Source organism: Periplaneta americana, chromosome 7 (genome assembly GCF_040183065.1).
Source record: "Periplaneta americana isolate PAMFEO1 chromosome 7, P.americana_PAMFEO1_priV1, whole genome shotgun sequence".
Lineage (NCBI taxonomy): Eukaryota > Metazoa > Arthropoda > Insecta > Blattodea > Blattidae > Periplaneta > Periplaneta americana.
Window position 1 is genome coordinate 151,282,890 of NC_091123.1, and position 22,373 is coordinate 151,305,262.

The 22,373-nt window shown below is 35.6% G+C and overlaps 1 protein-coding gene across 11 annotated transcripts in view; it reads left to right on the plus strand.

The window, feature by feature from the left end:
• Window positions 1-22,373, plus strand: part of kto (mediator complex subunit kohtalo) — a 136,835-nt gene that overhangs the window by 87,464 nt on the left and 26,998 nt on the right. For 7 of the 11 annotated variants that reach the window (XM_069831619.1, XM_069831617.1, XM_069831618.1 and 4 more), the window contains 5 exons: window positions 279-437; window positions 3,901-4,143; window positions 8,685-8,894; window positions 13,624-13,804; window positions 14,790-14,937. In XM_069831619.1, coding sequence (XP_069687720.1) covers window positions 279-437; window positions 3,901-4,143; window positions 8,685-8,894; window positions 13,624-13,804; window positions 14,790-14,937 — 941 coding nt within the window. The remainder of the gene's footprint in view (window positions 1-278; window positions 438-3,900; window positions 4,144-8,684; window positions 8,895-13,623; window positions 13,805-14,789; window positions 14,938-22,373) is intronic. The other 4 variants (XM_069831625.1, XM_069831628.1, XM_069831620.1 and 1 more) reach the window with 3 other exon arrangements.

Sequence of the window (22,373 nt, forward strand, 5' to 3'; positions counted from 1 at the left end):
TTCATCACCCCTGGTCTACGCCTTTCTGTGGGTAACAGTGTCCACTGATACACGTGCATGAGGTGCACACATTGAGAAAGAGTATGAGTTACGTCTTCTAGGCTAGTTTTGAAGAGCCAACGACATCATTGTCAAATGCTGAACATAGGAAAACAACAAACTAACACTTCGATATTTTTTCTATAATTGTGAATATAGTTGCACAATTAAAATTTAAAATTCTTATTCTGTTGTTGTACAAAAATGTAAATAACTTAACGTCATACTTCCTGATGCAGGAGTTGGGAGACCGTTCATCACCATCAATTCAACATGTCCGACAGTTGTTGCCTCTACCGAAAGTGACAGCAGAAGTTGTTGTTTGTCAGCCAATCGGATGTCTCACAGATACTAAAGGCAATAAAATTGCAGGATTTGATTCGATAGACAAGAAACAGGTAAATTAATGTTTAGTATTAGTTCTCACTCCCTCCCCATCTCCCAGTAAATTATCGTGTTCATGCAGTTACATGTACTTAGTTTGAATTGCAGAGGTTTTTTCTCGAGGTACTACTGTTTCCCCGCTCTCATTCCACTAACACACTCCATCTTTCCTTCATTTCATCTACCATCTACATAGTATTTGAGCCAAGTTGTCTTCCACTACCATGAAAACTGGTTGGAGGCAGGAATGATGCAAGTCTCAGCATTATGCCTCTCATTAGTTACAGCAGATTCCCACAGTTCTCAAGTTAATATTCAGTGTGTGTCTGTTGTGCGAGTTTGTGTTGTGATGTACAGACTAGAACAACGCATTTTTGTGAAATATAGTGGAAAACGTGTTGCTGTAAATTCAGATGATGTTTCCCTGATGGTCCTGTGGCAAATAAAAAAAACAATATACAGACTTGTAAAGAAATTTAACGAGACAGACTCGGTTAAAAATAAGAAGCATCGAGTGAATAAATGGGTCTTAACTGATGAAACATTAGATGAAATAGGTTTTTGATTAGAAATCTTTGTGCAGATAAGCCCAGGAAGTAGAGGTGTCAAAAATCTCAGTTCAACATGCCACTAAATTGTTGAAGTTAAAATCATACAAAACCCATGCAGTGCATCACATAAGTGAAAATGAACTACAGAAAGTGTCTGGGAATGTGTTGAAGGGATGTCAAGCATGCTTGAATGCCATAGATCACCATTTCCAGCAATTACGTCATTAAGGTAAGCTTTTTATTTCAGTATTACGAGTTTTATTTTTGCTGGAGACAGACGATCTGCATAACATGCGGAGGCTGTGCTGCCACTGGTAGTGAGTGGACATCTTAGTCGAATGCTCTGTATAATAATTAAATCTTGGGAATACTACAGGTTTCCAGTGCTGATATAGGAAGATCATGAGACTCTGGACCCTGGTCCTTATCAAGTACTCATCTGGGAATGGGACCTGACTCTATCAGGGATGAGGATGACCCACCTATCGACATCGGATTCGCAAAGGCCACCTGTCAGACTTGGACAGTCATTGCATATATCGATGGGCAGGTTCAAAGGGGAAACAAGTCAATTGAAAGTGTTGAGAAAACTGCATTTTAAAGCTTCATGTTGCTGTGAAAAATCCAACTAACGTCACTCTTAATTTGAAACTTATAGTATATATAAAACATAATTAACACAATCTGGAGTAATTTCAATGATCCTTGGATTTTTCACAGCAACATGAGTCTTTAAAATGCAGGTTTCTCAAACCAAGTCAGCCCACTTCGAAACATTGACATAATAGGTATATCTGAATATCTGCATGGAAATATCATATGTACTTCGGTACATTATAATAATATATAATAGGTATGCTTTCTATAAAATACAGCTGGATGAGATCTAATTAGTGATTTGATTGATGATGGTGACGAAGACGAAGATTATGATGAAGAAAACGATGATGATATACATATATTATATTTTGCTTCTTCACTAGAGAAAACGTATTGTGATGCTGTAAAAATGCATTTCGAGATGTTCATGGAAATATATGTTTTCATTGTTCTTGGACGTCAAAAAATAGTTTTGTGCCTGTCTGGATGTCTGTGTACAGCGATTCTGATAAGGTTGGTTTATTTATTTATTCAAATGGCATGAACGTAACAAAATTGTTGTGTATTCATTCTGCTTCTAGCTTCCCAGTGATTTTTATAAGGTAATGAATTAAAAAATCGTCTTGCATTAAGCATAATCTTTTACACACGAATAACTGAGTTGATCTGAGCTAAAAGTTCTTGTCAGTTTTCGCAGCTTTCCAGGAAGGGGAAACTAGCAACATCTATGAGCCTGTTTGTAGAGTTGAAGTGAATAACAAATGAAAGACTCTGCCATTGGACACCCCCGCCTCCCCCCCCCCCAAAATGAAAAGGACATTGTTAAAAATATAAAAAATTTATACTTGTCATACACTGATTTGTCTTAATTTTCTTCACTTCCTAAATAAGTTGGCCATTTCAAAATTTTGTCATATAAGCTCAGTGCATCAAGTTCCATATATTTAACTAGTTTTTTTTTTTTTTTTTTTTTTTTTTTTTTTTTTTTTTTGCATATTTTAGATGTTGATTGGCACTTTTCTGTCATGTACTTTCTCTTTCGGCATTGTAAATGTAATTTTTAACTGAGGCTTTCCCTGAGAAAATAATAATAATAACAACAAATAATAATAATAATAATAATAATAATAATAATAATAATAATAATACTGCTACCACCATCACTACTTTATTTATTTTGGCAGAGTTAAGACCGTAAAGCCTGCTCTTCATTCTTCTCTGTGTTATAATAGAAAATCCATAAAAAGTGACACTTTAAGTACTCCTACCTTGTCACTGAAACATCAAAATTGTTTTGCAAGAAACAATAGAGAATGGTTTGCTGATAGTTTCAGGCTAGTTAAGATTTCGTAGAAGCGAATTTCCTCAAACTTGCTCCATCTGGAACATCATTGCCTACCTTAATGATTGGTCTCGTAATTTTCGTAAGAAGCATGCCATTGACTTAGGGTTGCCAACCCTCCCGTATTTGCCCCTAATTTTTAACAGTCTCCAGGCTCCCATGTTATTCTTCTTTTCGAGTATTTTTCTCCCTTATTTTTCCATAATGTAAAAATTTTTACTCTATAAACATTTGATTTTACCATAAATGATGATTGATTATAAGATGAATTTTGTTCTTCAAGAGATGCATTAAAATGTAGAGACTTTAATGCTTGCCTGCGCACCTGTTTACAATCAAACCCTGATATATTTAATCAATGTTATAAATTTGGAAAAACTGACGAGTTTTGTTCTAAGCATACCAATTACTAATGCTCATATAAAGAGGATGTTTCATCTCATGAATAATAATTGGACAGATGTTCAAAACATGAGCACGACACATCTAATCAAATTGGAGCTGAAAACTGCAGTCGACTTCAACTATTACATGAGAAAAAATCTGTCTCAAAATAATCTTAATTTAAGCCTAACTGCTGAAGTGTAGAATAAAGTTGTTTTTTAATAATTGAACCGAATAATTTGTCTATTTTATATGTGAAATTTTGTCGATTCCTTGGTCTCCCGTTTTTTTATTATTAAAAAAAATTGGCAACCCTACACTGGCTCTTATTTAATTTGAAGTGTTTTACTTAGATCACAAATAGTGACAGAATATTTCATTTATAATATTCCTTTCTCTCATCAATTTTTCAACAGTTTATAATGACCTTCACAATAGTAACATTAAAGAGTGACTTGTAATGGACTACTTTTCTGTTGATAGTTAACTGTAGAAATGATGTTTCAAAGTTCGGTCTACCTTCAACTGCGGGTTAAAATTGAGGAGAGGAGTATGCTACTCATTGGGGCCATTTGGCTTGAATTCCAATGTGTGTTGCAGGGTTTGCAAGTATCTGAGAAGCAGCGAGTCAGTCCATGGGACCTGCTAGAAGGACACAAAAATCCAGCTCCTCTGTCGTGGTCGTGGTTTGGAGCTGTGCGCATGGAGCGTAAGCCTCTGACATACGAAGACACGCACAGACTACTCAAGTATCACACACACTCGTTGTTGAAGACCCCTGCACACTTTTTGGACCCACCTCCACTTCCCCCAGAAGATTTGGATCCTCCACAAGAGAAACCAGTAAGTATGCAATCTATCAGGAACATAAGTAGACTACTTGGATTTGCTCTATCTTTATCTTTAACATTCACTCTTGTTGATTTCATTATTTTATAATCTATTTTCTTATAATTTTTCAAATAAATTGTATGTTTATTGTGTTCTGTGTATTTATTTGTTTGAAAATATTTTATACTATTATTAATACTCAGTTGCCATTGCAGTACTTTTAGGGTTGCCAACTTTCTGTAAAAATCTGGACAGCAGCCTTCGAATGCCATTCTGATGTGTGGAGTATAACTGTGGGTATGATATTATTAGCAATATGGCATTTGTTTCATACAGATCGATGTATTTCATGTGTTCATTAATGTAACTGTAAAAATAAGGTAAAGTGTTTAAATCAGAGTGTGCATGTCATGCTTTCATGTCCATTATTTAACCTTCATTTCACATGCCCATATACACAGAAATATCTAACAGTTACAGATTAATCGAAAAAGTGTACTTTTATTTAGAAACTAGCTATTAATAAAACTGTAAAAAATATGGTAGACATTAATAGTATGAGCAGTATAGGAACAAAATTTTCAGGCCGAAGTTGTAATCAAATAGCATTACAGTATATACTATCTAATCTCCAACATTTCATTGTGGTATAAGGCCTGGACGCATTATACAAAGTGAAGGTACATTCTGTTTGCTGTTAGTTCGTAAATTTTTTAAATGCTTACACTCCAAAAAGAAAGTTAAGCTGTAAGGGTTTAGTAAAGATGAATCATCAGATGTTGGTATCTGTTGTTTTGCAGGGAACCTGGAAATCTAAGTGGGCTGTAATTGTCTTATCTTGGTAACTCTGTGGACAGTTGGCAACCCTCAGCTTGTTAGATCATTGTTGTGTTTTAATGGAGTCATGCTGGAAGTATATTTTTTTTACTGATTAATGTTATGTTACATGTCAGTCTATAAGGTTATGGTGCATGATTTCAGTTAATGAGGTAGCTATACTCAATCTTATACATAGAAATATTACATATAGATTATTCTCATATATTGTCATTTAATAAAAAAAAAAGTAAACAGTAATAATACTGTAGAATGTTGAAGTTTTCCATTAATTGTTATTGCAGTTAGGTTCATTATTTTTGTGACTATTTTAAAAATGATTTGCCTAGTGCAGGATTATTGAACTTGCTATAAGAACACTAAAGTGATTTCACAAATTTCCTTTTTGTTAGGTGCTTTTAGCAGGTGTAGTTGTTATGGAATCCATTTACTTTAATTGCATCCATACTTTCAGATTTTTGTAAATAATAGTTCTACAACCCTTCACCGTAAAAAAAAACAGCTTGTTACAAATCCTTCAAATAAGCCTCGGAATGGGACTGATTCTCTGGCACGACCACAGCAAAGGAATAAGGTTTTGAGATTTGGTACTTGGAATGTTACAAGTCTATATAGAACAGGAGGAGTAACATTAGTAGCAAAATAACTAGCTAGATATAGAATAGACTTTGTGGGAGAACAGGAGGTTAGGTTAGATGGGAATGGCATAACACAAATAGGAGATTATTTGTTGTATTATGGGGAAGGAAACGATAATCACCAATTAGGAACAGGATTCTTTATTCATAAAAGAATAAAATCAGCAGTAAAAAAGGTCGAATTTATCAGTGATAGGTTATCGTATTTAGTACTTAAGGGTAGATGGTGCGATATCGTAGTTATAAATGCTCATGCCCCTACAGAAGAGAAAGACGACCATATAAAGGATAGCTTCTATGAGGAATTGGAACAGACTTTTGATCAGTTACCTAGATATCACATGAAAATTTTATTGGGGGATTTCAATGCTAAAGTAGGATGGGAGGATATTTTTAAACCGACTATTGGAAAAGAGAGCCTACACATATCTAGTAATGACAATGGAGTTAGGTTAGTCAACTTTGCCACATCAAAAAATGTAATTGTTAAAAGTACAACATTCCCCCATAAGGATATACATAAATATACTTGGACTTCTCCAGATGGATTGACACATAACCAGATAGATCACATCTTGATAGATAAAAGAAGACATACTAGTATACTAGACATTCGAACCTTCAGGGGGGCAGACTGTAATTCTGAGGAAGTAAATCCCGAAAAGACAAAGTATATGATTATGTCTCGTAACCAGAATATTGTACGAAATAGAAATATAAAAATTGGAGATTTATCTTTTGAAGAGGTGGAGAAGTTCAAATATCTGAGAGCAACAGTAACAAATATAAATGATACTCGGGAGGAAATTAAACACAGAATAAATATGGGAAATGCCTGTTATTATTCGGTTGAGAAACCTTTATCATCCAGTCTGCTGTCGAAAAATCTGAAAGTTAGAATTTATAAAACAATTATATTACCGGTTGTTCTGTATGGTTGTGAAACTTGGACTCTCACTTTGGGAGAGGAACATGGGTTAAGGGTGTTTGAGAATAAGGTGCTTAGGAAAATATTTGGGGCTAAGAGGGATGAAGTTACAGGAGAATAGAGGAAGTTACACAACACAGAACTGCACGCATTGTATTTTTCACCTGACATAATTAGGAACATTAAATCCAGACGTTTGAGATGGGCAGGGCATGTATCACGTATGGGCGAATCCAGAAATGCATATAGAGTGTTAGTTGGGAGGCTGGAGGGAAAAAGACCTTTAGGGAGGCCGAGACGTATATGGGAAGATAATATTAAATTGGATTTAAGGGAGGTGGGATATGATGATAGAGAATGGATTAATTTTGCACAGGATAGGGACCAATGGTGGGCTTATGTGAGGGCAGCAATGAACCTCCGGGTTCCTTAAAAGCCAGTAAGTAAGTAATAGTTCTACACTTTGTCAATATCTTCTAATAATACTAAAACTGAATGTTTAAAAGTTATGATGTTGGCCTATTTACCCCTTTAAGGTTTGATACAGCAGCTATGGAAAAATGGTGGAATGACAGTGATATGAACAACTGAAGTGTTTGGTAGAAATTTGTTTTACAAATATTTTTACACAATAGAGTTCACTGAATTTGTTGGGGATCAAACTTCAGTCCCAAGGATGAAAAATCTTCATTTGATTAACAAAGCCAGTGCTGGCCCTGTAATTCTGTATGCTCTTTTTCTTTGTCTCAGTGTTAAAAGGATTTGTGTTTAGAGATTTGTAAGAATTCGAACTGATCAAGTTGATATTCCAGATATAATTATAAATTTTTTGTCAAAATAAGCGACTTGTTACACTCCAAGCACAGAGATTCTTTTGAAACAGCAATAAGAAGGTGATTATAATACCATATGACAATTGAAGTTCTCCAAGAACCTACATCATTAAACAAATTTAGCCCATTTAACTTTAAATGATTACAACTTAAAAAAAAATATATAAAATGGCACAACTTATTTCTAACATGGGATTGAATCATTTTTGTTACAAATGTTCAGTTTCAATTCAAGGGTATGATTATTATATCAGTATTTTAAATATGATGAAAGATGTTTGTTTTAATTCTTTTATTTTCTTTATAGAACTATTCAAGAATTCATAAATGATTTTTTCCTCAGGTTATGTTACTTTTACCACTTTATTGTTTGTCCTGTGATCTGTTTTATCCATATAAATTTTTTAATAGAATTTTTATTTTGAATGGTAATGTAATTGTGGTGAAGTTTCATGTTAATAGTTTTTTCTACAGTAGTGCATAAAATTGCATTTTACTCACTGTTATCAGTGTGTAAAGTGTGCCTTTAAAACACTAGTGCGTAAAAAAAAGTAAGTAATCACTTTAGGCACTGCTTTTCATTTTATGTACTGCCAAAGAAAATGTAATATTCACTGTACAAACTTCATTCAGTAAGAAATTAATGCATTACCTCTTTCTTTCATTACTCAAATATTACATGTAACACAAATAAATAAAAAAATATAACATTCATTTACATTTTAGCCCTTATTATTCTGAAGTTACATGTAGTACTCATTGTAACATGATTCATCATTCAACTGTTCCTAACCGCTTTGTTGATTATATGGCCGGTTTAAACAGCCATGAAATCATGAACGTGAATAAAACAGGCTTCCATTCCATGAATACTTACTGTACTTAATGATTCTGAGTTTAGATGACCATTACATTGTGATCTTATAAGCTCTCCAACTTGAAATATTTATTTAATATAAATTTGTGCTATCGTAGAAAAAACATTGTATGACACACCTTCATAAAGTTGTCTTTTGGCATGAGTGTAAAGCCTCGTTTCACAAACTTTACACTCATGCCAAAAAGAGAAACTTTACGAACTTGTCTCACATAACTATTTTAGCCTTATTTCTTCATGGGGATATTAAAATACATATAAAATTATTATCTTTTCGAAATTGTTGTTACCCTGTCCTCTTTATGGTTTGCCCTTTGTTTTATATTAATTTGTTGTACTTGGAATTTTTTGTGATAAAAATGGGGTATAAGGGGGGGGGGGATTGGATTATATACAGTGCATTCCCATGAGGGTGAACCTATTCTAACCCTGAAGCGTAGTGTTCATGTGTGTACTGCAACCAGTTAAAGGATGATGGGAAGGCGGACACTCCCAACTCATCTGACCAATCACCGAGGGGTGCTGGTGGTAACAGGAGAGCAAAGGCTCAACGTAAAAGACGTCCAAAGGCAGGAACTCCTGGTGCTCCCACGAATGGGCAGCCTGTTATGCCAGGCATGCCGCAGCAAGTGCAGGTATATATGGAACAGGCATGTACAACTTTTATAATTCTATTCATTATATATTAACATTGACTTTATTATAGTTTACAGAACATTTCTTTGGCCTGCTTGCCTTCAGAAGGAAAATTACCATGTTGTTTTGATAAAGATATCATGCTATTGTTGAACATTTCAATATATGGTTTTACATTCTTATCATAAAAGCTGTAAAAGTGTTTACCAGTATTGTAAATTATTAGATGGATTTTGTCCATATTCAATGTCCAGGTGTCAGTTTAAGAATGATGCACATGAAATCGTGAACCATACTAGGAAAATAGAGCATTTTCATTTTAAAAAATTACATATAGGGGCAGTTTACTTGGAATTGTCTCCAACTATATTTTTCGTATGTTAATAAATTAAATTGTATAGACAATATGTCTTCAAAATGGCTTAAAAACGCCGTTTTCTTTCAACAGAAAACTTAGGGGAAAAAAATTTTAAGACCTTAACTACACTAGGAGACAAAAAAAAAGCCCGGACATCTGTACTTATGATAATACTGGATGAATAATATAGAGCAGAACAGGTTTCACGGCTCTTAGTCAGCCAGCCAGTGTGCGGAGGCGAGTGACAAGAATATATATGATATGCGTAAATCACTTCGTGATTTAAGACGGCGCTTATTCCGTCAGATCCCGGCCAACTAGTCACTCATTACAAGTGCACCTCAGCACATGTGTGGACTTCGGTCCTAGGTTCATAGATATCTATGACGTAGTGCAGAGGGCGGCCACTAAAGGGAACCCAAGAGTTGGAACTTAAAACTGAGATGATTCTTCCGACGCCGGGGTGGAATTCGGTGTGGCTTAGTGGATAAAGCGTCAGCACGTAGAGCTGAAAACCCGGGTTCAAATCCCGGCGCCGGAGAGAATTTTTCTCCGTTCCATTACTCTTTCATCATATGATGACGCAGAATATCTGCATGAAATATCATATGTACTTCGGTACATTATAATAATATATATGATATGCGTAAATCACTTCGTGATTTAAGACGGCGCTTATTCCGTCAGATCCCGGCCAACTAGTCACTCATTACGAGTGCACCTCAGCACATGTGTGGACTTCGGTCCTAGGTTCATAGATATCTATGACGTAGTGCAGAGGGCGGCCACTAAAGAGAACCCAAGAGTTGGAACTTAAAACTGAGACGATTCTTCCGATGCCGGGGTGGAATCCGGTGTGGCTTAGTGGATAAAGCGTCAGCACGTAGAGCTGAAAACCCAGGTTCAAATCCCAGCGCTGGAGAGAATTTTTCTCCGTTCCATTACTCTATCATCGAGTGACAAGAAGTCTGCAGTAAATATACACTACTGTTTGTCGCATAAGTTATTTCTAACAAAGAAACAAAAAATAAACATTTAAAAATACAAGTACTTACATTATGAAGCCAGGTGATGTTGGAAGTGCCTCCCTTCGTTGTTCAAGCATTTCTGGCTCCTACTTAGAAAATTGGCCATTACACTTTGCAGTTTCCTCTGAGAAATGGCAGCAATTTCTTGATGAATGTTATTTCTAAGTTCCACTAAAGTGTGTGGATTTGTTTTGTAGACTGTCTCTTTTAATGTCCCCCAGACATAAAAATCACCGGGGGTTAAATCGGGGAATGAGGGGGCCAGATGTTGTTAGTGACAACTCTGTCTTCAAACACTTCATGGATTTCATGTAAGGAGAAGTTGGCTGTATATGCCATCGCAGAGTCCTGCTGGAAAGTCGCAGCACTTCTTTCCCTTCTTTCAGTTAATTCGCCAAAAAATGGCCGCAAAATGTTTTGCAAATACGTCTCACTATTAATTGTTTCCGCAAAAAAAATTGGGTCTATTATTCTCTCGCCACTAATGGCGCAACACACTCCTATTTTTTGATCATGCAAGGGTTCCTAGTGAAGGTGGCTAGGCTTTTCAGCACTCCAATAACGATTGTTTTGTGTATTAATATACCCATTTAGGTGGAACCATGATTCGTCCAAAAAGAAAATTAAATTAGGGTCCATTCCTCCGTCATGTACCTCATTCAAAACCCATTCACAAAATCGCATCCTTTATGCAGGATCACCTGGTTTAAGTTCTTGCAGTACAGTGAATTTATAGGGCTTTAACTTCAGTAACTTTGTAGCCATTCGAACAGAGCCATAGGAAATTTCCATTTGCTGAGAAAGACGTCGAAGTGATTTTCTAGGATACCTTTCCAGAGCATGTCCAGTGTTATCTAGAGTTTCTTCTGTGAGTACTGTAAGTGGTTTATTATGTTTCTTATCAAGAAGACTTCCCGTTTCACGTAGTTTATTTACTAATCTATGAATCGTAGTTCGACCTGGAACTCGAACATCAGGAAATATCTCTTGAAATAATCTCCTTACACAGCACTCACAGATTCTGTACAGAAGTATGAATCATAAATTAATACTTTTTGGGAAACAGAATACCCGTACCCGAATTGAGCCATTTCACTTAATACGCACTGTATTGCGTTACTTAACAACAAACACGTGCCACGTTTGCAAGAGTTCAACTCACAATGAAGCCTCATGCGGCCTTGAGTTCCCCACCTCTGTGTGAATAGCCAGCCGGCCGGCTAAGAACTGTGAAACCTGTTCTGCTGTGTACTACTCACCAAGTATAATGCCCAGGTTTTTTTTTTTTTGCATGAAATGACAGTTTACTTGGAATTGGCTTCAACTTTCTTTTTTGTATGTTAATAAATGAAATCATATAGACAATATGTCTTCAAAATGGCTTAAAAAAACACCAGTTTTCCTTCAATAGAAAACTTAGAGAGAGAAAAAAATATAAAATTCTTAAGGGCTTAAGTATTAGGCCTATATATTTACATGGATTACTTTATATATTAACGTGATATTAGCTGTTATAGAAATAGAGCAAAATGGATGTTCTTTTGTCGTATGTGTGAAAATTTTACTTTTCTATACAAGTTTCATATTGTACAGTTAGAATTTCTTTATTTTCACAAATAATTCTTAAGCCAGGAAAAATTACACAATCATGATGTTCTTTATAGTTTAGGAATACCTTATTTTCACAGTTAGTTGTAAAATAAATTCAGACATTTGTCATAGCATGGGATCGACAGAGAGGTGCAGACGGCTGTCACACACAGGTTCCAATCCCAGGAGGCAAATTTCTACGACACAAGGATACAAAAATTGATCTCGTGGTATGATAACTGTCTCAGTTCCGGTGGGGAAATGTTGAAAAATAGCTCAACAATTATCGAATATATATCGAATTTATTATTATAATTGTTAAATTCATTGTTTAAACTATATAATTGTTGCACAATTCGTTTGTATTCTGGACCTCGTGGTCAACTGCAGTTAAGCAGCAGATGAAAATTATTAAATTTTATTAGTAGTTTGTATTCACAGCAAATGACCATAATATATATATTGAAAAGAGTTTTCCTCTTGCACAGTTAGCTTTCATAGTGTTTGACAAGTAAGTAATATAGTGAGAATATCGTTATAAGTGATTATTATCTTTTCACAAATAGCAAAGTAATGTCACAAATGAAGATTTACATAGCGAGAAATTATGCAGAATTAATTGCATACTTCTACTCACGGTACTCTCTTTCATGGCACTGACTCTTTTAACCCTCGACAAGCTGGTGGGGTCCATTCTGTACCCCATACCCACTTAGCTTACAGCATGTGCATTTCAGGTCAGCTTGCAGAGGATAAAATATTACTGAAATTTCTTTAAACAGCCTTAAAAACCTATACAAAATAAGTAAGTGTACTTATGTACAGTGTTTCATGCAAACTAAACAAAACACTAACAATATGAACAAAAAAATCACTAAAATAAAGTAGCAATGAAAATTTCTCATTTCTGAGACGAAAATTTTCAATAATGGTTCCCTTAGTGAAAGGAAAAGAATATGTCCTAATGATTGTTGGTTATGGGGTTAGAATGAGAATTCAACAAGAGGTTTGTGATTTGTTTGATGAAGTACTCTTAGATAGAAACATAACACAATCGGCAGTTTTGAAAATGGCGTAAAAATTCAGTGAATACTCCCTCCCTCCTTTTACTGTCTCTGTCAGTGTACATTTAGGCATATCATTTCGTTGATGAAATTTGTAAAATTCTGAACATGGCTTAGAAATAATTAAGTTTATTTGGAGTTGTGCTTTCATTGTGTCAGCCAGCAAGCAGTTTCTAGTATCAATTAATTTTATTGCAAATATTTATATTATTTGAGTAGAGTTCATTTTGTAATTTATCAGAATACGTAGTGTATACTTATAAAATATTCCATTGTTACTGATAGAGAAACATTATTGGTAATGTTATGTTTCAGTTCCTCACTTTCATTGTGCATTGTTGTCAGGCATAAAGATGGTGACTAATGTAAATAACGTGATATGGAACTGTCAGTGAATCATTAATATACATTGTGACAGAGTTGATAGCCAGGAAATTAGGAAGAGGCAAAATAGCAGAACTGCTGGGTGCAAATTTAATTTGCGATAAAATGGAATAACGAATTAAACATTAAACAGATTTAGTTTGATTAATTTTTAACATTTTACAGGAAAGAAAATCTGTGTAGTTTTTTAAAAACCATTCAGTTGAGCTATTTGGCGTCAGTCTATAGAACAGAATACTTGGGAAGACTGTGTTATTTATTAAATATAACGTGAACACTATCTTATAGATGTGTGTAACCTTTTCCTTTGCGTCTACAGCAACAACCTCAGCCTCCAGTACCACATATGTCTTATCCAAATCAAGGAGGAATGTTCCCAGCACAGACTCAGTGGGGCTATGGTCAGCAACCTCAACAACAGCAACAGCAGCAGCAACAACAGCAACAGCAGCAGCAGCAACAACAACAGGGTTACTATCCATCACAACAGCTTCAACCAGGTCTGTTTGTGTACATAGAGATTTAATAATTAGGATGATGACAGTAACTCTAAATATAAACAGCAGATTTAATGCAACTTGTTCAGGTATCGAATATACCATATTTGAATATAGGTATTATAAATTAAAATTTACTTTTGTTATAGAGGTTTGTTTTTATTAACAGGCTCATTCATTTGGTAAGTATGAAACATAAAACAATTCGTATATTTTGGATCTTTTAAACTCAAGTTCAATTTCTACGTGTACATTTCGTCGCTTTCTGAGAATTAGTCCAATTGCGAAATAATTGTTTCTTAAGATAAATTTAACTGCCGAAATATCCAAAGGCCGAATTTTAGAGTTTCTATTGGCTACATTTGAGAGAATCTCCACTTTCTTCCTCCTCTGTATATACCTTGCTCTTCTGCTCCAGTCCACACCTGTGGAGTAATGGTCAGCGCGTCTGGCCGCGAAACCAGGTGGCCCGGGTTCGAATACTGGTCGGGGCAAGTTACCCGGTTGAGGTTTTTTCTGGGGTTTTCCCTCAACCCAATACGAGCAAATGCTGGGTAACTTTCGGTGCTGGACCCCGGACTCATTTCACCGGCATTATCACCTTCATTTCATTCAGACGCTAAATAACCTAGATGTTGATAAAGCATCGTAAAATAACCAAAAAAAAAATCTTCTGCTCCAGATCTCTCTTAGTCTTCTTCATCACCACCTTCATATCCTTCATCTTATTTTGTCATCATCTCCACCTTCTTCCTCTTCATTTTCCCGACCTTCTGTTTTCTGTGTTTTTGGACTGTTGTGTTGTATTTGTAGAAATCTGTTACTTCTGCATTTGGTCTGTTGCTCCAGCTTTGAATTGTTAATATCCCAGGCGCTACTCTAGTTGCGAGGTTGAGGACGCGTAACACCCTTTCTAACAAACGCAACCAATGTTATCCTGAAGACAGTTGGAACTTTAGAGGTGATGTTAGCTTGGCTGTTTTTACAGTAGGTGGTCCACGGTTTGAGCGTCCACTGAACCAATCGAAACAAGCGCTCTCGCAGATGCTGAGGATGAGGCTTCCTGCCAACCAGTATATGGGAGCCTCACAACCTCCAGCATTCGCTGCAGGCATGCAGAGACAACAGTTCATCAGGTTGGTAAACATTTGATATTTATTTTTTGACATGCAAAATTTGTATTTGGTTTGTGACATTTCTATTGTTACTTCATGGTTATACCACAATCTAGTATATACAGTCACGAAGCTCAATACGTAGTAAATATGCATCCATAGATAGTTGCTCAGCACCAGGACCGCTAATATCGCTTCATTACAGACAATGCGAAGTAGTACCGGCACAGTCTATTGTTTCTAGCACCCTCACAACTCAAGCTTCTTGACTGTATATAGTAGACTGTGATTATACAATAAGAGTAATCATTGGTATTCATTTCAGAGAAAAGTGAAATATCGGTTTCTATAATAATAATGTTAGATACTTAATTGAACATTTGGAACTTTACTATTATTTATACCTTGAGTTATGGAGTCTGTGCAGAAAACAGCTTCATATGATGAAACTTTTGTGTGTGTGTGCTGGATGCAGATATTTAGTTTTGTGCATGTTTTATGTCTGTGCAGCATTCTTCCATTTGAAAGAGATTAAGCATTTCAATTTATAGTCTGTAAATAATGTGAGAGTTACTTTTTATATTTCTCATGTGACCAGCCTCATGGTCTAGTGGTCAGAGCTTCTGGCTATAGTTCATGAGGTCCTGGGTTCGATTCCCGGTTAGAGCACAGGAATTTTTCCTTAAAGGGGATTATTCCTGTGTTCGTCCATGGTCTGGAATTTAGGTTAAGTTTAGATTTAAGACCTCTTCTGGCACCACATTATCATAATCATCCTATCACATCATCAGGGTAATGTAACTCTGCCTTCCAGGCGCCGCAACCTCAGAAGTGGGTTACAACTAAGCCATGGCCAGGAGAGAACACCAGAAATGTCGAAAAGACAACCTGGTGGCATTGGATAAAAAAAAAAAAACATTTGGAACAGAATTCTGGTTTTATCTAGCTTGCTTGTAATATGTGAATGTAATAATTCATACATTTTAAATGTAGTTAATAATAATAATAATAATAATAATAATAATTTATCCTTTGAACACGTGGAAAAGTCCAAATATCTTGGAGCAACAATAACCAATATAAATGACACTCGGGAGGAAATTAAATGCAGAATAAATATGGGAAATGCTTGTTATTATTCGGTTAAGAAGCTTTTGCCATCCACTCTGCTTTCAAAAAGCTGAAAGTTGGAATTTATAAAACAATTATATTACCAGTTCTGTATGATTGTGAAACTTGGACTCTTACTTTGAGAGAGGAACAGAGGTTAAGGGTGTTTGAGAATAAGGTGCTTAGGAAAATATTTGGGGCTAAGAGGGATGAAGTTACAGGAGAATGGAGGAAGTTACACAACACAGAACTGCACGCATTGTATTCTTCACATGACATAATTAAGAACATTAAATCCAGACGTTGAGATGAGCAGGACATGTAGCACGTATGGGCGAATCCAGAAATGCATATAGAGTGTTAGTTGGGAGGCCGGGAAAAAGATTTTTGGGGAGGCCGAGACGTAGATGGAAGGATAATTAATGGATTTGAGGGAGGTGGAATATGATTGTAGAGACTGGATTAATCTATCTCAGGATAGGGACTGATGGTAGGCTTTATGTGAGGGCGGCAATGAACTCCGGGTTCCTTAAAAGCCATTTGTAAGTAAATGAATAATAATAATAATGACAACAATAATAATAACAACAATAACAGAAAAATTATGTAATATTGGTTGGAATCAGGATTATTTTCGAAAACCTGTTCTAAACTCCTTTTTAAAATAAATCGAAGCCTTATGTTCTAGCCTTTTGTTTAACAGTGTACTTGGAATGTGATAACTACTGCCTGTGTAATGGCACTGATTGAAAACGCAAATAATTATTATCCTTATTTCATAAACATTTAACTGAAACAAAAAAGATAATATTGAACAGCAATTTTGAAACAAAATAAAGTAATAGTTACTACCATCATGATTATTATAAATTAATTAAATATGTTACATTCCTTCATCTCTGAATTACGAAAAGTTTGAGGGTAAGTTATTATTATTATTATTATTATTATTATTATTATTATTATTATTATTATTATTATTAGTTGCTTTATAGTATATTGCAATACAAGTGTGGTAAGTGCATTATAACAGACTCGAGGAAATTTCTCGTTTTCTCTTTTTCTGAGATCCTCTTATGCACTTAAAACATGTACTACATACTATTTTTTGACTGATCTTAAAAAATAAATTATTATTAATAATTTTTAATTTAAATAAATAGTTTGCTTTTGGGCACTAACATTTTCATGTGTGATCGAAGTTTGTCATTTGTCGATAGGTGTCATTCATTTGTTATTATTCGTATTTGTCAATAGATGTTATTCATTTGTTATTATTCGGCAACAATTGTGAAAATGTTGTATCCATAGTGCTTCAAATTTGTGGTTTCTGCTCTGGGAGTAGAAGAATTATTTGTTTAATGGACTAAAACGTGTTTCCTACTTGATGAGGACTGGTTCATCTTGTTGTGGAAGTGTTAGTATATCTTGTTTTAACATATTTATGAATATTTGGACTGATTTTCATACGGCATGTGAGATAACTGTTTACAACGGTATCCATAGTGCTTCAATGTGTTGTTTCTGCTCTAGGAGTAGAAGAATTATTTGAATGGACTAAAACGTGTTTCCTACTTGATGAGAATTGGTTCATCTTGTTGTGGAAATGTTAGTATATCTTGTTTTAACATATTTATGAATATTTGGACTGATTTTCATATGGCATGTGAGATAACTGTTTACAACGGTATCCATAGTGCTTCAAATGTGTGGTTGTGGTCGTGTGTTTCTCCTCTAGGAATAGAAGAATTATTTGTTTAATGGACTAAAACTTGTTTCTACTTGATGAGAACTGATTAATTGTGTAGTCGCAGTGTTAGTGAATTCTATTTTATCTCATTCTTGTTTTATGGTCATTTTATCATGCCATCAATGTTGGTTGATTTTCGTTAGCAACGCTATATTTTATTCATGTGCTTATGATTTCCAGTGATTTTCTCATCTGCTCCCTCTGTGGCACTTCTGATTCGTCTTCTAAGGGTACTTTTATATTTTGTTCTGAATGTCAATCCTGGTTTCATGGTGATTGTGTATGCTTATCTGATGAAGAAGTACAGCTACATAGTGAGTCTAATTCTTTATTGATTTGTCCTTCTTGTAATAACTTACCGGATACTACTCATAATTTTTCAACCCATACTGACGACCTTTTATCTTGCTCTCTATGTTCTGACAACACTGATAAATTTTACAAGGGTCTGTAGGGACTACGCATTCATACCACCAAAGTCCATTCTAATGTCTCTCCCCTTTCTCAGCACCTTTCCGATACTTCTTCTGAAGACACTTTCTTTTTAACGCTCTCAAGATGTAAGAATAATATCCCCATTTTACATCGAATTCCTAAAGGTACACATTGTTTCGTGGCTGATAAATTAGCACAAATTATGGATAAATGTGTCTCTCTCAATTCTGACCATCTTGGCATCAATTATTCCTCTTTGCATATATTGCTCTCAAAGTTCCTGTGAAAGAAAATCGGAAGTCGAATAAATCTTTGATCTCAAAAATTAAAGCGAACATTGAGACATTCTCACTGGAATCTACACCCTATAAACATAAATTTTCTCTCTCTACTTCTCGTCTAGTTGAAACTAAGGTAGCTGATGGTGATATCCGTGGAGCTGTTCAAGTCCTTTCATCTGATTATGGCATAGCCAAAGCTTCAAGTGCTACATACGAAGCCTTAAAATTGAAACATCCTCCACCTTCACGGCCTCTTTCCTTTCCCGTTCCGCCTTCTGGGTCAGATGTTATGTTGACTGTCTCTTAAGACATGGTTCTTAAAGCTATACATAGTTTTCCCACTGGTTCTGCGTCTGGTATTGACGGCATCCGACCTCAACATTATAAGGACCTCACATCTAAATCTGCAGATGATTCTGGACGTCGTCTCCTTCAATCTATTACTCAATTAGTTAATTTCATGCTATCAGGCAATGTCAACAGCCATATTTGCCCACATTTATACGGGACCTCTCTGTTAGCCATTAATATGAAGGATGGCGGAATACGACCCATTGCAATTGGGAACACTATTCGTCAACTAACTTCCAAAATCGCCTGCATTTCTGTCAAAGAATCAGCTAGTACTTTATTACTTCCTCACCAGCTTGTTTTTGGCGTTGCTAAAGGATGCAAATCTATTATCCACACAGTGCGAACTTTTGTAGACATAAATAAAAACAATAACAATGTTCTATTAAAGCTTGATTTCAGAAACGCCTTTAACTGTATAGAACGCGATTCTATGCTCGAAATCGTTCAAAATTGTGTCCCCCAATTATATGCTTTTGTATGGCAAGCCTATTGGGAACCTTCCAACTTGTATTATAATCTTGATATAATCTCCTCTCAAACAGGCGTTCAACAAGGCACCCTCTCGGTCCCCTTCTTTTCAGTCTTACTCTTCAATCCGTAGTACAGTCCTTTGAATCTCTTCTATTTGGATGATGGCATTTTAGGTGGTCCTCCGGATATTGTCTTATCTGACCTTTCAACACTTATTAATTCTTGTCATCCTATTTGTCTTGAGTTAAACCCGGATAAATGCGAGTTACATTTTTGCTCCTCACAGGATGATACTGTATTTACAACTTTTAATGCTCTCACTCCTGGAATTCGACTTTCATCCCCTTCCACTTTGACACTCCTTGGTTCCCCAATATTACTGCCAGCTGTGGAAGTTGTTATGCGTGATAAATTAGATACTGTGAAACATTTATTTATTGGCCTACAATCTCTTTGCACTCATACAGCATATTTCCTTTTAAAAAATTGCTTTCATATACCTCGCCTAACATACTTCCTTCGCACTACCCCTCTCTGGTTATTTCCCTCTCTTCTTCTAGAGGCTGATTGTATTTTGCGGGATTGTTTGGAATCTATTCTTAATATCCAACTTGACAATCATTCTTGGTCTTTCGCTACTTTGCCTATTTCGTTTGGTGGTCTTGGCATTTGCAATGTTAGCGATATTTGTGTGCCTGCGTTTTTAGCCTCGGCTCATGGAGCTCTGAATTTCGTCAAATCTACTCTCTCTAGTCACAGTGATGAAATCAGAATCCTTCATATGTCTGAGGCTTTTGAACAATGGTCCTCCGTTACTCACATTGTGGATCTTCCAAACAGTCCAGAGTCTCAAAAATGCTGGGATTGTGGTCTTGCTTCCAAAACTTTTGACAGCCTTTTTGCATCTTCCTCCTCAGATTTTGACAGAGCCATTTTCTTGCTTTACGAGAAAAAGAATCAGGATGCTGACTTCAAGCCTTACCTTCTTCCAACATAGGCACCTTAATGGATAATACGTCCTTTAAGATTGCTATTGCCTTAAGGCTTGGTGTTAAAATTTGTTTTCCACACAAATGTATTTGTGGTGCAGATGTCGATTCTTCTGGCCTCCATGGATTAAGTTGCCTCAAAAATTCTGGACGATTTTCCAGACACGTCATGATAAACGACATCATTAAAAGGGCCCTAATTTCCGCTGGTTTTCTTACCATTCTAGAACCTATTGGCATAAATCGTTTTGATGGCAAACGTCCAGATGGCTTAACTTTAACACCATGGTCCAAAGGCAAATCACTTTTATGGGATGCCACTTGTTATAACACCTTCGCTTCTTCTTATTTGCCCAAAACTTCCAAACTCGCTGGGTCAGCCGCTGCATCTGCTGTTACAATTAAATGCAATAAGTATCTCGATCTTCTGGATAGATATAATTTTGTCGTTTTCGCCGTAGAATCTATGGGCCCATGGTGTTCCGAGGCGAAGTTGTTAACTTCTGATATCGGCAAGTATTTATCAGCACTTAATGGTGACTCTCGCTCTATGGCTTTCCTCCGCCAAAGAATTAGTATTGCCATTCAACGAGGGAACATTATAAGTGTCATGGGGACTTTTCCAGAATCTAAATCGTTGGAAGAAATATTTTATTTCGTGTAGAGCTGTAGAGAATATTTCGCATCCTTTAGTTTTGTTGCTAATTTCTAGTTTGTCCCTTACTCAATTGTTTAATTTAATTTCAAAATTGAATTAAAGTTTATTTTGTAAATTCGGAAAATGTAAACCAAGTAATAAAAAGTAAATAATTTTGGATATGGATGTATATTATATGATTCAATATTGTTGCTATTTTGTGCTAGTTGTATTATGCTGGAGACATTATACATGCACAAAATATTTGAATATAATATACCTATTTAGTTTTATTACTGTGTATTAAAAAATGTACATATCATTTGAGGTTTGTTTGCGGACTAGTTTATTAAATTGACTGTCTGTTAATATGCAAACAGTGATTACATAAAATAAATTATAGAAAGTTTAGTTTTGTCTTCAAAGAAATAGGTAGGTCGCACATTAATTATTATACATCAGTATAAATAAATAGGATATAGAAAATGTTTGAAGGTGACACATTAATTATAGCATCAGTGTAAATAAATTGCATACCGGTGTAGGTTAATATTTGAATACATATTTTACTCCATGGATGTTTTCGCGTTCAGCCATGACCCCACGAGTGGTGCTCAGAATAACAACTGGAGTTGTCAGAAATGGTTTTCACGCTTACGTCTTACCTACATTAATTCCTGTTTTCTTACAAATCTCCACTCCAATAAATTAATTAGAAAGAGTACAGGTATAATAAGACATTTAGTTATTTCCTCATAACACATAGTGGTGCACGACACTGATAGTTTGTTACTTTTAAGTAAATAAATAAAGGTAATTTCCTAGTACCCGGTACTCATTACATAGGTCGTTTTTATGTTTAACATATTTAGAATAACTTGTTGCTTGTGGGCCATCCCAAACCCCGACCTCCACCTCTAAGAGCGCCAGTCCTTATATACCCGTCAGTCAAGGCCTTCTGACAAATAAAAGCAATTGACAATAGATATCTCAGTCGTGACAACCTCATAAAATATCCTATCAATTGAATAATCGATCTTGCTACGTACAACATAATTATATTATTATATTATCACCTTTGGGTTGAAGGTACGAGTTACATTTTATAATGTGTTCTTTCTTGTTTTAGGGGGCTCTGCCCCCTAAAAATCCCTGTTGGGGACTTAGTCCCCAAACCCTCATGCAATTAATTTATAGTAGCCTAATAAACCGGTCCATCACCTTTGGGTTGAAGGTACGAGTTATATTTTATGATGTGTTCTTTCTTGCTTTACGCCCCCTAAAACCCCCCTTGGGGACTTGGCCCCCAAACCTTCGTGCAATTAATTTATAGTAATTAACCGGTCTATCACCTTTGGGTTGAAGGTACGAGTTACATTTTATAATGTATTCTTTCTTGTTTTAGGGGGCGGAGCCCCCTAAAAACCCCT